Genomic DNA, 18234 nt, shown 5'->3' on the forward strand with positions numbered 1-18234 from the left:
GCCTGGAGGGTATAGTGTTACTACTATTACTACTTTGAGTTGGCCACATTTAGCTGTATGAGTTTTAACCCTACTTGCATATGGTGTGTTATTATAATATTTACTTGAGGAAAGGGTACTGATTACTTTTCACACTTATGTACTTCCGTATTGCTTGTAAAAATCATTTAAAGGTCAGAATCTTGAGTTGCAATACATCGTATTCTATACGGGGTGGCAGACGTGAACCTACTAATTTGACTACAAAGTAAGACTACAACTCCCAGCAAGCATACACATAGCATCCAGTATGCGAAAGTGGGGGCAATGTTCGCTTGTTTTGAGTATTTACGTACATACCGACTAAGCTCCCCGCCATGGCGAAGACATAGTTAAATTATAGGAAACTACACCACCGCCCTCGGGGTGCGCAGATATTTTAAAACAAACGAACACACACGTTAATGCTCGTTGAACGTTATGACGTTTGTTGTATGATGGCTGTTGATGTAGTTGTTGTACCTAGCCTAGCACGATTAATTAGTTACATATCATGAAATAATACAAATTATACATCAATGAAACCATTAAATTCAGATGAGGAGGAAGCGGAGCAGCTTGGCGATTACCAAAAGGGGCTCCGGCGTAAGATATCATTTATAAAAAAACTACATTTGCTTACAACGTTAACGTTACTTCATATGAGTAGCTGCTGTAGCTAGCTAGATAATTAGGCGAAATTGGTTTAAAAATAAACTGGCTAGTTAAAACACCTGTTAGCTAGCTAAGTGTTAGCTCAAAATGGGTGGTTTACAAAATCCCTGAGTTATATTTAACATACCTACAGTAATAGAGCAGTTAACTAACGTTATAATTGTATCACTGCCGCCTGTTGCCGAGTCACCAGTCAAAATAGTCTAACATCAGCAAATTAATAGGTATCCTGGTAGAAATTTAACATACTCTCTTAGCTAACGCCACATTTGCAGAATATCAGACGTTACTTCATCATGCCCTTTCACATCCAAATCATCGAAAGACTTTTTCCTGAACGAGCGCCAGGACAAAAAGTGTGTAATTTACCTAAATATCAATCAATCAATCAATCAATTAATCGGTCTTTATTTATATAGGGCTTTAAAAACAACCAGGAGCTGACCAAAGTGCTGTACAACAAATAAACAGAATATATAAGCAAGCAATTTACAAAAACCATATATTAAAAAAAGTAAGATGAAAACAATATGACTCAAATAATAATTTATAAAAGTAAAAGTATTTAAATAGATTAAATAGTTAAAAGCACAAAATATGTCCTTACTACGAAGAATCAAAAGCCACTTTGAACAAATGCCTCTTCAGCTTGGATTTAAAACGTGCCAACTCTGTAATGCAATAGATGTCAGATGGTAAGGAGTTCCACATAAAACAATTTTGGAGTTAATGAAACATTACATTAAGTTTAGCTCACTGTATTGGTCTAAACACATAGAACAGATATTGAATGTTTAATGTTAGGTTCTGTTTGACACCAACATTTAGAGCTTTGATAGTATTGAAGGCACATTTTACTACTTATCCAAGTAGCTTGTACAGACTGAAAACCTTCACGGTTCTATAGCAGATTGGTATATTTCCCAGTTAAGTCTTCCAGTATGTCAAGCTAGTTTTCACATGAACAATCCCAGGACATTCAAATTACAAGCAGAGCAGCCATCAATAACACTGGACAAAACATTTGTATAAAAGAATAACTTTTGATTTTGATAAACCATTTATGAAGCTGAACACAAATAACAATGTGACAAGAAAATAGAAGATTTAAGCTTATGATATTGTGATAAGTTCAATTACACTTCTATGTGATTAGCAGCTCAAAATCTATAAGATACATCCAGAAGTTTTCAAGAAGCACAATATTTTTAGTCGAGTGTAATTAGTGTTAGTACTTACACTTATCCTGTTTCTACTGCAATATCTCAAAATATGTGCTTTGAAAGGGCCTTTTGAAGGGTATTTGATTGAAACGAACACCTCCTTGCATTATCAGGTAATGCAAAGAGTTTGAATTATAGTTATTTTCTTCAATAATCAATTTAAGAACATGGTATCAAATTCCATCAATTTGCTAAATTAAAGGTGATGTTTTTAAAAAAACAAACAAAAAGGAAAAGGTGAAAATTTAGCAACACTTGCAGTGTAAAGAATAACTTAAGTGTTAAAGTCCTTGGACTTTTGAGCTTTTCAACGCTATTTACAACCTCAGTTCCAAAGAAGTTGGGATGATGTGTAAAACGTAAATAAAAACAGGATGCAATAATTTACAAATCTCATTAACCTATATTTTTTCAAATTTTTTTTGTTGAAACTGAGAAATTTTACGGTTTCATGGAAAATATTAGCTCATTTTGAATTCAATGGCAGCAACACATCTCAAAAAAAGTTGGAACAGGGGCAACAAAAGTCTTGAAAAGTAGTTGCTGCAAATCAAAAACAATTGGAGGAGCATTTTCCAACTAATTGGGTTAGTTGGCATCAGGTCAGTAACATGACTGGGTATAAAAGGAGCATTTCAGAGAGTGAGAGCCTCTTGAATGTAAAGATGGGCAGAGGTTAACCAATCAGTGACAAACTGCATCTAAACATTGTGATGCAATTTTAGAATGTTCCTCAATCTAAGTTGAGAACACTTTGAAAATCCCATTTCAAAATCCCAAATTCCAGCTATAAATCTCTACTGGACATCACTGCATGAGCTTGGGAACACTTCCAGAAATAACTGTCTGTAAACAAAGTTTTTCTGTGCATTCCACAAATGTAAGTTAAAGCTGTATCGGGCTAAGAAGAATTCATATGTGAGCACAATCCAGAAACACCACCGTGTCCTCTGGGCCAAAATTAAAATGGCCTGAAGAAAAATGAAAAACTATCTGTGCTTAGATAAATCAAAACCATGAACACTGTGTCCTGCAGATTAAAGAGAAGAGCGACCATCCAGCTTGTTATCAGTAGACAGTTGAGCAGCTAGAATCCTGCATCAAACAAGAATGGGACAACGTTTCTCCCCTAAAACTCCAGCAAATGGTCTCCTCACTTTCCAGACAGCTGTTAAAATAGGGATGCTACTCAATGGTAAACATCACCCTATTCCAACTTTTTTGTGATGTGTTGCTGCCATTAAATTCAAAATGAGCTAATATTTTCTATGAAATGTTAAAATGTCTCAGTTTCAACATCTGATATGTTGTTTATTTCTCTTGTGAATAAAATATGGGTTGGTGAGATTTACAAATCATTGCATTCTGTTTTATTTAGGTTTTTACATCATCCCTACTTCTCTGGATTTGGGGTTATAGTCTCCCTATATATCTATTGAGATATTCAAGAAACACAAGTTTGCTTTTTTCTTGTACAAAATTACTTGATAAGGTTAATATACTAGCAAGGTTGCAGGTTTGTTTCCCTGTCCATCTGCGGCCTTTATGTAGAGCTTGTGTGTTCTCCCCCTGCTAGCATGGGTTTCTTCCAAATAGTCAGGTTTCCTCCCACAGTCCAAAGACATGCATGTTAGGTACATTGGTGACTCTAAATTGCCCTTAGGTGTGAATGTGATTGTGAATGGTTGTTTGTCTGTGTTTCTCTGTGGTGGCCTTGAGTTAGACTGGCGACCTGTCCAGGGTGTACCCGGCCTCTCACCCTATGACAGCTGGGATAGGCTCAAGCCCTCCCATGACCATACACAGGATAAGCGGTTAGAGATAATCAGTGGATGGATGTATTGATATATTATTAAAAGTCCTAAATTAATGTAGGTGTGAAAGTATAAGCGTCCATTGATAATTCTCAGTTAATTGTTAGTGGTGTAATTTGGGTTATTGTCTAGTGATTTGCTCCTGTGTCATTTCTGTAATCCCCTCTCTGTAATTTATAATTTTAGAAATGACATACTGTATAAGCTGAGTGTCTGTTTCTATTGGGTTCAGAGCGGGCTAACCAGAGCATCCAGCAGCTAAGCGGTGCTCTGGAACAGCTGCATCCAGATCGAGAAGATGTGGAGGGGATCAGAGGTAATGATGGCACCCTCTTCACCTCTATGGCAGAAGAGGACAAGGCAGCATGGAGCCAAAAGAGTCAGAGTGAAGCAGGTGACTTAGTGAATAGATGTGGGATGTATGTCTGGCAATGATTTTATAGTGCTTTACTTGAAGATATTGCAACTTATAATCTTGTTGAAAGGAAATACACAAAGTTATATTAAAATATGTACTGTTTATTTGCTTGTTTGGTCTCATTTGTCATTATAGTTAATCAACTAAAGAGCCTTCTACTGAAGCAGTGCAGAGAAATCCCCACTCCTCTCTCTCCTTCAAAGAAACCGTCTCGATCAAAGGTAGAATATGTAGCTTTTTGCAACTACGGAAAGTCTATTTCTTAATTATCTGTCATTCTCAATATTTAATATATTAAATCTTGCAGGCTTTTTCTGTGACCTCATGCTGTTTTGCTTCAAATACATTCTATGTTGGATTAACAATTACACTTACCCCAACTTGTCTACCCTTAGACAGTTCAGCAGGATGGAAGGTCCAGTTTGCCTGCCTTTCAAGATTTGGTCCCAATCATTCATAACCAGTCAGAGTACATCCAACACCTGGAAGCTGAGGTAAAATTCTGCAAGGTATGGGTGCGTTTATGCACATGGACATATATTTACTGTATAAGTGCTGGTTTTTTTTTTAGGAGTTGCTGATTTTTTTGTGTGTAATTTCAGGAAGAGCTGCAGGGGTTAAAACAGCGGGTTAGAGTAGTGGTGGCAGAGAATGAGAAGCTTCAATACGAACTCAAATCTAAAGCTGTGGATGAATCTCTGAAAGATTATACAATCCATAACTCTACGGTAATGTGTGCACACAGAAGCCTTATTAGGTTTAAATCCAAATGACATTGGCATTGTTAGTTAAATGATCACCATTTGAGAAAAGTGGCTCATCATCTGTTCTGAAATATTTTCCAGATGAATGAGAGTATGGCAGCTAACAGCCACAAGGCTTCTAATAGAGACCACAACATGCTGCAGAGAGCAGAACATACCGCATCAAAAAATGCGCTGGTAGGGATGATGGATCGGTTTTTATTCTCTTCTACAGTAATTACTGACCACTTTGCATCATCAATATTTAACCCACATGGCTCACAGCAGCCAGAAAAGGTCAACAGTACTAGGTTTTTATGTGTATTCCAAGAATGTGAAAGTGTAAGAAATTTTCAAGTCATTGTTTAGTGTTTGTTTTTGTTTTCCAGGAACAGTTAAACGTTATATACCAGGCCCAGATTGAAAGCTTGGAGGCTCAGGTCATCTCCCTCAGGTAAGTTTCCTATCTACAGTAGCTGTAAAGGCAGTATAGCCAGTAGCCAAGGTATTTTCATTGTTTTTTTAAAGCAATAAATGTTTAAGCATTAGCAGGATAATACACCTCTTCTTCCTTGGCTGTTTTCTTTCTCAGTTTTTCCATATCTCATATTTTACTTTCATCATCAGGAGGGATCTGTCGGTTAGTCAGAAGGAATGTGAGGAGTTAAAGGTTCGTCTCAAACACATGGAGAAACAGGCGGCAAATGCACTAAGGGTGGATGGAGCTCCCCATGTTTCAGGATTGTGTCTGAAATGTGCACAGCATGAAGCCGTATTGGCTGGGACTCATGCAAATCTGCATGTCCAGGCTATTGACAGGGTCATAAAGTCAGTGGTAACACAGGCATACACGCACAAGTATATTAATTGAATCTGTCACATGTTATACATAGCAGATCAACCCTTCATATTTTTGACTGTAAAGATTTTCATATGGACAGAGTAAAATTTACCAAAAAAAAAAAACACCTTTTATAATGATGTGCGTTCATTTACTGTTATGTTGATTTTTCAAGAGAGCGTGATGAGTTGCTGGTGGCTCTGTGTGCTGTGCGAGCTAGTCAGCAAGAGGCACAGCAAAGGGAGTGGTCTGCATGTCTTCAGGTCAAACAGGCTGTGGAAATTGCAGAAGAAGCAAATCTTCACAAAGCAAGGGTCAGGAAAATATACAAACACCAGTTGTGTTCTATTACACAGCATTTTTGATCTATAGGAGTTTCAACCAGCTAAAGGATAATTTATAATAATCATACAAAAGTTTCTCCACTTTCTACTGTGGCTGTTTCCCTCTGGCAAATCTTTGATATCTGTTTATATGCATACAGGTGGAGGTGAAATGTGAACAGTTGTCGAGGGAGCTCGCTCGACAAAGGGAACAGCTGGGACGAGAAGCACAGGCCTTGACAGAGAGGTTGGCTGAGGCCAGAGAGCAGGGCCGGGCTGAGATCCGCAAACAAAAGGATGAACTGGCAGATATGGTAAATATTTCTGGTTAACTTTTTCTGAGAATGAGGACTGAAAATATTTTGCAGGGTATAGATAGATCTATCTATCTATCTATCTATATATGTATGTACAGTGTGTATAGATAAGAATCACCCCTTTCAAAACATTAGCATTTTGTTTTTTCACATTGTAAAATGAGCACACAAAAAACTTTTTCCAGTTTGATTTACTAGTGCAGTTTACATTGAGAAAAATAGTAATAGCTCTGAAAATGAATAAAATGTGAAAAACTGAATTAGCCTGATTTGGCAAAGGATGAGGCACATTGAAATTGAAATGGTATTGAAGGGGATGCAAATTTAACCCTAACTTAACATAATAGTAATAATATTAATACACATTCAGCTCGTACAAATGTTCTTTCATTATCAGAAATAACAAAATTGTAAAGGAATGTATTTTTAAAAAGTATAAGAAAATAATAATAAGTAAAATAATGAAATTTGCATTCTTTTTGATAAGTAGCTTTTTTATTTTTGATAAAGGTACTTGCAGTACTTGTTGAATGTGGATTAAATATTATTTTGATGATTTTTGTTTTAATGTTTTGACATTTCCACAAACTTTTCCACCTAACTATATTTCAGGGAAAAAAGGCTTTTCCTAGAGCATTCCAGTGCTTGGTAATGCAACTGAAAACAGTCTACTAAGGCAGATAAGGTACTTTTTAAAAGTCTTTTAAAAATCTCAGGGGCAGGGTTAAGTCAGGAAATGGATACCAAAGGATTTGTCCATCCCAAACTCAACCGAGCACAGTTAAGTTTATAATTAAGAATTAGGATGTGTTTGGTACCACCATGACTCTGCTTGGTGAGGTAGGTCATCCTTCTGAACTGGATGGCAGAGTGAGGATAAAGCTGGTCAGAGAGGTTATCCAGAGGCCAGTGACAACTTTGAAGGGATTTAAAGGGCTTCATGACAAAGACGAGTCACTGTGTGCAATTTTATGGGGGGGTTGCAAGAAAACAAAACACTCTAACAAACATTAAGTCTTTATTCAGCTTTGCCAAAGAGCACCTGGAACATTCTGAGGCAAAATGGAAAAAGGAGCTATGGTACTTTTTATGGTACGTTTTAAGTACTGTCAAATTATTGAGAAAGCCCTTCTGCCCTCTGCCAAAAAGCTTGGAGTGGGAAGAAGGTTCACCTTTCATTTTATCGACCCAAAGGGCACAGCCAAATTGACCATATATTGGTTACAGGAGAAAAAAGTGAATATCCTGAATTAATGACCTGAAGACTGCAGTCCACCAACGAAAGAAGTTATTCCAGTTTTGTATTTTTTTAAACAAAATTTCTGTCTTTTTTGTGTTTTGTTTTTTTCTTTCACTTGTACATTTTCACCTTCATTTAGTAAATCAAGATTGAAACATTTATGTTTTGTGTTATGTTTTATTCCAGGCTGTCAGACAACAAAATGTGAAACTTTGAAAGGGGTGGATGTTTTCTATATCCACTATTTGTAATGTAGGTCAAATCTACAGCTGGGGTTGCACTGAAATACTGAACTGTACTTTAATGTGAACATAAAACTGCAAATAATAATTAAAGTAATAATTTACTTTTAAACATTCTCAGAAGAGGTCTATTTAATTTCAATATTAATTATTATAGAATGTTCAACACTGGTGGCTCAAAGGTTGGGGCATAAGGAGTATCAGGCTAGGATAAAGAAGTATCCCATCTCAAATTCCAGCCCATCCACCATGTGTAATCCTGAGCCACACACTCAGTACTAGGTCCCTGATAGCACCTGTGGCTGCCCACTGCTCCCCCCAAGGGGGATGGGATAAATGCTGAGAACGAAGTTCATTGTAAACATGTATATGTACTCAATGATGAACAATAAAGATTCCTGTATGGTGCTAGTGGGCAGCATTGTGGTTAGCACTGCTGATGGTAAGTCCAAATGCTATAGGTGTATGTGAATGGTTGTCTGTCTTGTCTCCCTATTCTGTCCAAGGAATAGAGGGTCTGGGATAGGCTCCAGCTTCCCCACGAGACTGAACAGGATGGATTCAAACGCATATTTTTTTTTGTGTGTTCCAGGTGTCCAGCCTCACGAAGCATGTTGCCGAGTTAGAGGGGCAGCTAGCCAGAGCTCACAGAGACAAGAATTCACTGACCACTCAGCTAGAGGACACTTTTTGCAAACTTACCAGTCAGGAACAAGACAATACCAAGGTATACTGTGTTCATTGTATAAGATATAATTAAGTTACGATATATATTAAGTTACGATCATGGTCTGCACTGAGCAGTTCAGATCAACATTACTTTTCAGGACAACTGGTAAGGCAGCTTTTAGCTTTATGAAATACAGTCTTAGTGTTGCAAGGGAAGCTTTTACTGCTACTCAAAGAAATAGTGGATATACAGATACTGCTGTCAGTAAAGTCTATACGTACTGCTTTTATTAGTCCACTGGATGGCAGCAAAGGTTTGTGTATTTCACAATTTACTTTTCCGGCGGTTGTGGAAAGAGTAATTTAACCTGAGTCCATAAATGAGCTTAGGGTAAGGTAAATAACCAAGCTTTATTTGAAGATATTTATTAAGTTTTATTTAACAAGTCTGAGAATATATGTATGCAATTGGCAGCAAGCATTGACAAGCAAGCTGCATGGTGGGTTTCAGGATTTGGCATAAACTAGAAATCAAGCTTTGCATGTCAGCAAATTGTTACCTTGCTGATATTGTTAACTAGTTGAAGAAACCGAATCTGTACCAATTTACTCAGGGAAGAAGTTAAATTATGCAGTTAGATTAGCAATAAAACATACACGATCTGAATCTGTGAGCTTTAGCCACGACACCGTGTAATCATTCAAATGAATCCATGGTAAATATAGGACTATATGACAAACAGAAAATCAAATATTTGTGGTTAATGAAGAATACCAATAATATGTGTTATTCAAAGGGCTGGCTGTTTTTAATGGTTCTTTTCCATCTAGATGTGTGTGGACCTGCGATACCAGCTTAGCCAGACCCAGTTGAAGAAAGAAGAGGCAGAGAGGGAGCTCAGAGAGCTTAACACCAAGACCAGCAGACAGATGGAAAAGGCTGCCCAGGTACGTTTGTATTCAACCCGATGATTCTTTTAGATATATTAGATGGAATAGATTAAGTCAGTAGTTTTCCAGCCAGTCAGATTCCTGTTGGATGTTAGTTGGTCCTGTTGAGAGTCTAAAATATTTTTTTCTAAACTTTCATTTATTCGTACTTCCAAATTTGTTACTACAGGTATCAGCCATAAAGAGTGTCCAAAGAAAATGCTGAATATATATATATACAGTATAGGGGAGGGCCTTTTTGGCCTTTAACATTGCATTTGTTTAAGGGCATAAGGTGGATTTTGAAAATTTCCTCTCCTCCTCTTCCCTCTCTCCTTCCATCTCTGCGGGACAGGAAGTAGAAAGGCTGAGCTCAGAGCTGGTTGGCTGTCGGCAGCATCTGGACACAGTCCAGAAGGATGGGAGCCAATGGCAGGCCAAAGCCCTGAGCCTAGCAGAACAGCTGGCAAATGCCCAGCGCCAACTGCACCTCACCAGGTAGTACCTAATCCTATTATACATGCCACCACACTCACACTCACACACGAATACACACAATACTCCCCTCTGCCCAGCTCCTGCCCAGCTCAGCCCAGTCTAGTCCAGTTCAGACCAGCACACCAACTGTACCGCACCAGGTAACAGCTAATCCTATTATACAAACCACACACACATAAACACACATGCGTGCCGCTGTGCCATGGTCCCGGTACCAACTGGACCTCACCAGGTCACCTCTAATCCTGTTAAGCATGCCACAACATAATGCAACAAACACACACAAATGTGCACACACAAACACACTGCCCACTCTGTGCCATCAAGCCAGTGCCCAGTCCAGCAACAACTCCAGCAGAGCCAAAATGGTGCATGAGCCTTTCTTTTGTCCCTGGCGAACACATACACATGCACCCATTCCGTTACCGGCTCCCCTTTCTCTTACCTCCGTCTTATACTTTTAATGTTTGTTTTTACATCTTTCTATTCTATTTTACTCCTTGTGTATACCTTCTATTGTTATTTTTTTATCCATTAATCCCATTTATCCATAAATGTAACTATTCTACCTCCAGCTCTTCTCTTCTCTTTGCTGATTCCATTCTTTTTCATGTCCTCCTAAATTCCTCCTTTCTCAATCCCCTGTCATCCTCTTGCTGCTGTTCCTTTCCACACCATCCACTGCTAGCCCATGCCAGCCGCCCAGGGCACTTTCTCACCCCCGCTGCCCACAACCAAGGTGTCTGAGATGGGCACAGATGTGGCGGTGGTGCCCTGTAGTGCTGGAGGCTGCAGGAGGCAAGTTTGTGAAATCTGTGCGTTTGTGTTCATGCCTGTCAGCCTGGCTATGTGTGTGTGTGTTTGTGTGTTTCCACTGCTCCTCTTGGCTCTGATCTGTATTTATGTGTGTTTGGCTTTCAGCTGGCCACAGCTAACCCAGTGGCTGCATGGCTGGCTGTCGTGTGTTTAAGGGATGAGGTTAGGTGTGTGTGTGTCTGGTGTGTGTATTTTGCAGCCAGCTGTGAACAATGACATGCATATTAATGTGGCAACATTATGACTTTGACTTGTACTTGAAGAGCCAGTGGACTAAAGCATTTATACTGCCATGTGTGTGGGTGTTTGTGCATGAGAGAGTTTATAGTTTTATCTGTCCGCAGATGCATACTAGATGTTTGACAGCTGTTGACTTGGCTAAGCATGTAGCCATTCAGATTCAATTTTGGGCATTAGCAGTGAAAATCGCTTCTGAAACTGATTTAATATGGATAATACTTTGCTAAAATATTGTACAAGAAGAAGGTTTACTGTACATGGTCACATGTAGTGTAACAGAATTACCTTCACAAAAAAATTATTTCAGCTCTGTTCCGAATTCTTGTTTTGCTAAACTTGATGTCTTAGGAGGTCATTAAGTATTTCCATCCATCCATTGATCTATCTGTATCTTTTGATTTAAGAGTCTCTTTATAATTACACTACATTCTTTTTGAGGTGTGGAAATGAAGAAATTCATCTAACATAACTGGAAATGTTTCAGGTATAATACACATTTATAATTCCCTCTGTTGTTTCCCCCCTTTGTTCACTTTTAATCTTTACTGTGGCTTTTTTCCCTCATGCCTTTTCGAGGTAAATAAATAAACCTAAAGCAATTTTCTCCATTTCCTCCATCTGTCCACCTCTGTCTGTCTCTCCATTTCTGTCCATCTGTGGGCCTTTTGGGGTTATGCAAAACTACATGTAGTTTATTCATGAGCATGTCTCTGTGTGCCCTTTCCTGTTGTTCACTACAGAGCAATGCATGAGTCTTTATATCTGTAGTGGACTGGTTTGTGTAACTGTTTGTGTTTATAGGGAGAAAGAGTGTGAGGTTCACAGTACTGGGGCTTGAAGGTATTTGTATGGCCAGCTTCGAAGACAGCTCTTTGATACTATCTTTGCAACTTGCTCGCTCTCCACTTTCATTTTGTCCTCTTCTCATGGCCCAAATGATCACAGCCTGTCTTTAAACAGGGGACATGAAGCACAGACAGCCTCTGTTTGATTTCTGATAGCCCTGCCTTCATTTCTGATAAACACATACACATGCAGGCATACACACACATACTTGTTTGTACAAGAGCATGCTTGCAAATGTGCACACTGATACATCAGTTGAATCTGCATGCCTCTACTCACAATCACAAACATAAACGCACACACACACACACACACACACACAGATGCATGCAAGCATCTATGAGTCCCATGGCGGCTGGTGCGCTGTGCTGTGCTCCAGGATTGGATCATCAGCCAGCTGTGAGTTGGACAGCCTGGGATCTGTCCTAATCCTCGCCACTCTGTTCACATCGCCTCACAAATACGCACACACGCACACCACAGCCCCGGCCCCAGCCCAACAGAGGGCTTTGCTAAGTTTGTTTTGTTTGTTTGCTCCTATCTTTCTTCACTTTCTTCTTCTTTCCTTGTCTCGCTCCAGCCTTCTCCCTTCCTGTGTTCTGATCACGGATCCCAAAGACCATACTGAAAACTGCCCAGCATAGGTTCTGTTTCAGCACGTGCCAGATCAGCATGAATTGGTAGATGTGTGTGTTTGCATGCGTTTGCGGATCCATGACTTTTTGAGAACTGTGGGCCAGTTTTGTACTTGTACAAGTCTGCGAGGCCCCAAATCTTCCACCAGTTTTGATATCCCCATGAAATCAAGCATCCCTGTTCATGAGGTGCTTGCTTAGAGCTGGAGATGGACGTAAAGTTGAAATTACTTCAGTGAACAAGTTTATTTGCTGTCACTTTCTTGACTCAAACTTCTAACTATGGATTCCTGGGCCAGAAAATATCCAAACATGTCTGTTCACATAATTTGATCTGTGTCTGTATGTCACGAACAGCTTTTGTTTCTAAAAACTCTCTGGTAGTGAATTCAGTCAGGAGGCATGGCGGCTCTTGGGTGATGAAAGTTTTAGTGAGCGTAACTGAGGCCTGTTATCATACCCAAGCTTGCTGAGGCAGTTGCTTAGAATTGTAATTGGAAGGTCGTGGGTGCCTGGAGTGGCAAAAACCCAGGAAGTCCCTCATGGACTCCAGCAGTGCAAAAAGCTTTGAGCTTAGATCTTTCAATTAAAAAGACTAGGAAACTGAAGCTAAAAATCTGCTCTAGGAGACGGGCCACAGGGAAGCACCTCTAGTTTTTTTTCCTTGTTCAACTTTGCCAAAATCAAATTTGTAATTTTTGATTACAGGTAATCAAATGGTTTGTAGTAAGTTCATTGATACACTGTTGGTGAACAGTTAAAATGATGTAACCATAAAGAAGCCATAGCTAAAATATCTCTGCAGTCTGTCTATCTCTGCTAATGTGTGATGATTTGATCTAAATAAAAGAAAACATTTTAATTGTTTGGATATGGGGACCTTCTTTTGGGGTTTTGAAGTTCTAATTTACATCCATGTCCACTCTCTCTTTGTTTGACTTTGTAAGTGATTTTTTTCTTCATCTTGCCCAGATTGTTCTCAGTTATTGAATCTGTTTTGTCCTGTGGAACACTTTAAGAGGAGTGTCAGGGGCAACTCAACTCCTATTTGAGATGGCAATATGTGGGACAAAATAAGGAGTTTGAACACCTCTGCAAATTGAAGGCAAATGATTAAGATGCTTCATGATTTTGATGAAGAGACACCATGTCAGATGTAACTGTATGGATGGACATAATAATCTGAGTGTCCCACCTGTCCTGTCTCCAGGACAGTCAGATGAGGTGAGACAAGACTATGGCATCTGTGGCCATGAAAGCAGAGTCATCCGGTCAACCAAGCTTAACGTACAGTCACTGAAACAATAACTCTCACCTTTGATTTGATGGCACAGTAAATTTTAAACAATTAAAGGAAGATAATTACACTAGATAATTTTCAATGTATCAGAGCTGTTCATATTATATCAAAAATTTGAAATCTTGTTGACTGGATCTTCAGATCTGTACTTGCATTTATTGTACATGCAGCTTCCTCAGTGCATTGTAGTACATAGTGCACTACTGTCCAGGTTTGCTGAAGAGATGTGTCATATAGCTGCAAACATAAAACCAATATATGCAGCCAACACTTGGAGACAATGTAAAGAGATGATCACCCACATTTCACCGAATCTAATGAGATGTAATACGTCTATTTCTTCCCAGTGGGTGAAATAAGGCCAATTGGGTAGAAAGAGCTAGAAGGGCAAAATAGCATTTCTGTATTTAAAACACAGTCTGTATTCTTTGACCCCCAAAACAGATTATGTATGCTTGGAAATGTAGTGAAAAAGTCAGACAAAGCTCTTGACCAACTGCTGTGATTCTTATGCACAAAGTTCCCTAAACTCTATTAAACATGTCACGCTGCTACTCTCTCTGTACCTCATACTAGTTGTCTTTTTTCCCCTCCTCCCTTTAGTTGTACATCCTGATAGCAAGGTCTGGTAAGGCGGTGAACAGAACTCTGTGTGTGTGAGGGCGGAGAAGTGTAAATGAGGAAGGTGAGGCAGCAGATGCCGTGTCCCGCCAGAGGCTCACTTTGAGCAGCGAGTGAAATCTGGGCGCGACAAAACTGCTGCAAACCAACTCAGTGGGAGGCCCTTGTCCAATCACGGCCTGGAATAAAAGGGCCGGGGCACCATGCAGGCTCCAGTCACTCGAGGGAGGTGGGGGCCGTAATGAACCTTCAAGCGCTGCCAGTAAGCGCACACACACTTGAGCACAGCATCTTCCTTTCTACCTGGCATTAACAGTGCCTAACCACTGTCACCACATACATGCATGCACACAACCTCAACGGCAACTGTGTGTGTGGCCTTTTATGAACACATGCTTGAAGTATCCATGTTTCGTGATCTGTGTTGACTCATTTGTGAGCGTGCAATTAGATGAGTCTGTGTGCATGCCTTTGTGCAAATGTTAAGTGTTGATACCTTTGGGCTACACCTGTGTCTGTGAAGTTTGATGTGTCTCTGTGTGACAGCAGTGGGGCAGTGCCAGGTATGAGGCTTGCTGTGTGTTTGTGTGTTTGTACGCACGCGTGTGTGTGCTTGTCTGGTCGGCAGCCATGTTGTTGGGTAGCAGATGGCACCATGGTTGGCAGGGGAGGGGCTGCTTAGCACAACTAATCAGACAGTTACGGATAGGGCAGCTGGGAGGGCCGTCGGCCAGCCATGTGTGTGCGTGTGTGTGTACCACAGTGTGCCATGATGTTGACAGTGGTGGGCCCGTTGGCCCAGTGACGAGACCTTGCTGCGTTCTTCTCTCCTCACTGTTGGAGTGCCCTATCTGCCATACTGCCTTCTCACCTCTCTCTCCTGCACTCTTGCTGTCTGTCTCGCTCAGTCTGTTGAGACCTACTTGGTCTTTCATCTTCTTTCAGTTGCTTTGACTCTCCATCTTTTTTTGTCTTTGAGTCACACTGTCTTACTCGCTGCTGCGTTTTTATTTTTCTGATCTTTAGTGGTAACTTCACTTGTGTTAATTTAGTTAATTGTTACAGTAATTACAGCAATGTTTTTTTTGTCAAGTTGGGCACTAATAAATTGAACTGCATCCATTCTCCAAATATGCAAATTACTACAAAGTGGTAAAAAAACGAGTAACTTGGCCTTTTAAACAGAAACAATGTGCTATAATGAAAATGTAATTTTTTTCATATTATTTTGTGTATGTGTGTTTTTTTGCTTGTTGTTGTGCTTCCTAATTAGTTAGCACACAAAAAGTAGTTTAATAACAGAATCCAGTTTGGGTTAGGGTAGGCATAAAAGTTAGGAGTAAGGCTTTTAGTCATGATAGTTAGGGTAGGGTAAGGCTCGAGAGTCCTAATAAGGATAGAAATATGAACGTATGCATGCATGTGCGCACTCATGACAAAATAAAGCCACACACTGATTGTGCTACAGCCCTTAATATTTCACATGCTTATTCTTTTCTTTCACTTTTAATCCTATATTTGGTAAAGTGAAATAGCTTCTGGCATAGCTTCTCTAATTTTTACCTCCAACACTAAGCACTCATTACCACATTCATACCAAGTAATCCACAATCCACATAAAAACAGCACAAGACACTTTAATCTTCATACTCTGATTTTAGATTTAGTGTCAGGATGACAATCCATATGGATTTTATACAACTACACTTGCAAAACAGTTATGGATATAGAATTAAAAGTGTTTTGTTTTGGAAACACGTGGGTTTAATTATGACAGCTTTCTTCGTTGTTCTTCTTTGTCACAGTAACTCCATCTCTTTCTCTTATTTTCTACAGAGTTTTTCTTCTGTTGCTTACTCATAAAAGCCAGGTAACTATTCACATATGGCTGCTGGGAGTGGAATGTCTCTCTTGCTTCTTCCACCCATCCATTATCTGTGTTTTATTAGAGGATAAGTAATATCATGATGTCATGACTCCCTGTAGCACCATAAATAAATGATTAACAAATAGTACAATTTTACATTCTATAAATTCAGCTGTGTAAAATCACACACTACAAGTACAAGGATTACTAAACAGTGCTGTAATCTGTCCATCCTGTTGGGCTGGGAATAGATAGAATAGACAGATCGCTTACTGTGAGACCTCAGGCAAGATGGAGGCAAATCTGTCGGTTACAACTGTTGTCACCCCAGCCAAGTGTGCCCTGGGACACTGGCCTACATACACACATTACTGCTGGAGTACAGATAATGAAAGGGAGAGAACCAGCTCTCTGTCATCTATCTACTCCTGACCTCATGCTACAGTATGCTCATCTACTCTTGCCTAACCTCTAAGGAAATGTAAGGGCAGAGCGTCTAAACAAGTATATATCTAATCATTCATAGAATAGCTAACCAGGAACAGTGAAGAGTTTACACAAAGTTTTGGGTGTAGTGCATGTATCTTGTGCATCCGTTATCAATTTGCAATTTGTTGTTTGTGTGTGTGTGTGTGTGTGTGTGGGTGGGTTTAACTGTGGGTGTGTTCTGCTTAGTTTTTTGCCTTAACACACCCCCACTGTGAGGGTGGCACCATCAGTGAATCTACGCTGTGCCCACTGCCCAGTAGGCACAGCTTTCATCCAACATGACAGAACCTCTCTGCTCTTCTTTTCCCCTCATTTCTCTTTTACTTCTGTCACAGTGTTTTGCCTGATTGATCTTTTTTTTATCTGTCCATCCTCTTCATTTTTATCCATCATCTGCTCTTTGTTCTCTTTTTTCTGTTTCTCCTGCCTTCAATCCTTCTCTTTCTCACCCTTTGTGGTCAGACGTTGCCAAGCTTTATGATATAGGTAGTAGGGCAGTGCCCCGATCTGTGGATTGTATCAGGTTGGTCACTAAAACAGCGGCAAGAGATGGAAGGGTAGAGACTAAGACTAGAGAAAAATAGCTGCTAAGCAGATAATATTAGCAGAGATACGAAAGATATTTTAAAAGAGAGGAGAGTGGTACTAAGCTATACAGTATACAATGACATTCTATAAGAAAGGTATTGGAAAGGAAAGTGTTCCCCCAAAACACTTGATATTCCCTCAGCTTTTTAAGGATTGACTCCTTTAGAATCAGTTAAACTTGTTCCACTGCTGCTTCACATTTGAATGAAAATTGCAGAACCAAATTAACAGTTTTAGACAGAGAGTTTGGGATATGCATGATATGCAGATTGTTGTTAAATGTTTAGTTTCTGTTTTTAAATGTAGTGATTATAAGCAATGACAAAATGCAGGCGATCCACATAAGTTGTACTATAAAAATACCTATATAAGAAAATACTTCAAAAGATCTGTTGCTGTATTGTTCTCTTGGATTTTGTTAATATTCAGTTCACTGTTAAACATACCAAAAATACCAAAGCTGTTTCAAACAAAGCACAGCATGAAACAGGTTAAAAGATACATTGATACAACCCTGAAGCTTTTTTTGCAGTCTGTTAGTAAGGAGATATATAGATAGACATGCAGCATATTTAAAATAGTGACAGTGAGGTTGCAAATGGAAGGCAAAGCAAATAAAGCTGGATTTACATGTGAAGAAAAAGTTGAGGAGATATGGATGTTGCAAGGAGAAAAGGGTTAAACACTGTACATATGATGGTGGGCACCATGTGGGCACAAGCCCCCCTACAGAGCCATCTCAAGCCCTATCCCCCCACTGAGTTTAGAAAAAGCCTCTTTGTTTTCCACCTCAATGACCACCTCTCCCTCACTAGGCATGTGATCTAATGGCCCAGGAGTACAGAGAGGAGAGGATTTTCAGCGAGTGTGGGAGAAATGAA

The 18234-nt window shown here is 39.6% G+C and overlaps 1 protein-coding gene across 10 annotated transcripts in view; it reads left to right on the forward strand.

Moving 5' to 3' along the window:
• The first annotated feature begins 452 nt into the window (after positions 1-452).
• The window catches only part of sdccag8 (SHH signaling and ciliogenesis regulator sdccag8), a 45186-nt gene continuing 27404 nt past the window's right edge, over positions 453-18234 (forward strand). For 2 of the 10 annotated variants that reach the window (XR_010915182.1, XM_067515757.1), the window contains exons 1-14: positions 476-624; positions 2953-3111; positions 3963-4124; positions 4284-4369; positions 4544-4657; positions 4751-4876; positions 4994-5089; positions 5281-5345; positions 5519-5719; positions 5908-6046; positions 6217-6369; positions 8447-8581; positions 9355-9471; positions 9809-9951. Coding sequence is in view for 9 of the 10 variants with exons in the window: in XM_067515757.1 (XP_067371858.1) it covers positions 3027-3111; positions 3963-4124; positions 4284-4369; positions 4544-4657; positions 4751-4876; positions 4994-5089; positions 5281-5345; positions 5519-5719; positions 5908-6046; positions 6217-6369; positions 8447-8581; positions 9355-9471; positions 9809-9951 (1622 nt within the window). In the remaining variant the exon portion in view is untranslated. Of the gene's footprint in view, positions 625-645; positions 1389-2952; positions 3112-3962; positions 4125-4283; positions 4370-4543; positions 4658-4750; positions 4877-4993; positions 5090-5280; positions 5346-5518; positions 5720-5907; positions 6047-6216; positions 6370-8446; positions 8582-9354; positions 9472-9808; positions 9952-10639; positions 10860-18234 lie in introns of those variants that run through there. The other 8 variants (XM_067515771.1, XM_067515721.1, XM_067515701.1 and 5 more) reach the window with 8 other exon arrangements.

The sequence above is a fragment of the Channa argus genome, chromosome 1 (genome assembly GCF_033026475.1).
Source record: "Channa argus isolate prfri chromosome 1, Channa argus male v1.0, whole genome shotgun sequence".
NCBI lineage: Eukaryota > Metazoa > Chordata > Actinopteri > Anabantiformes > Channidae > Channa > Channa argus.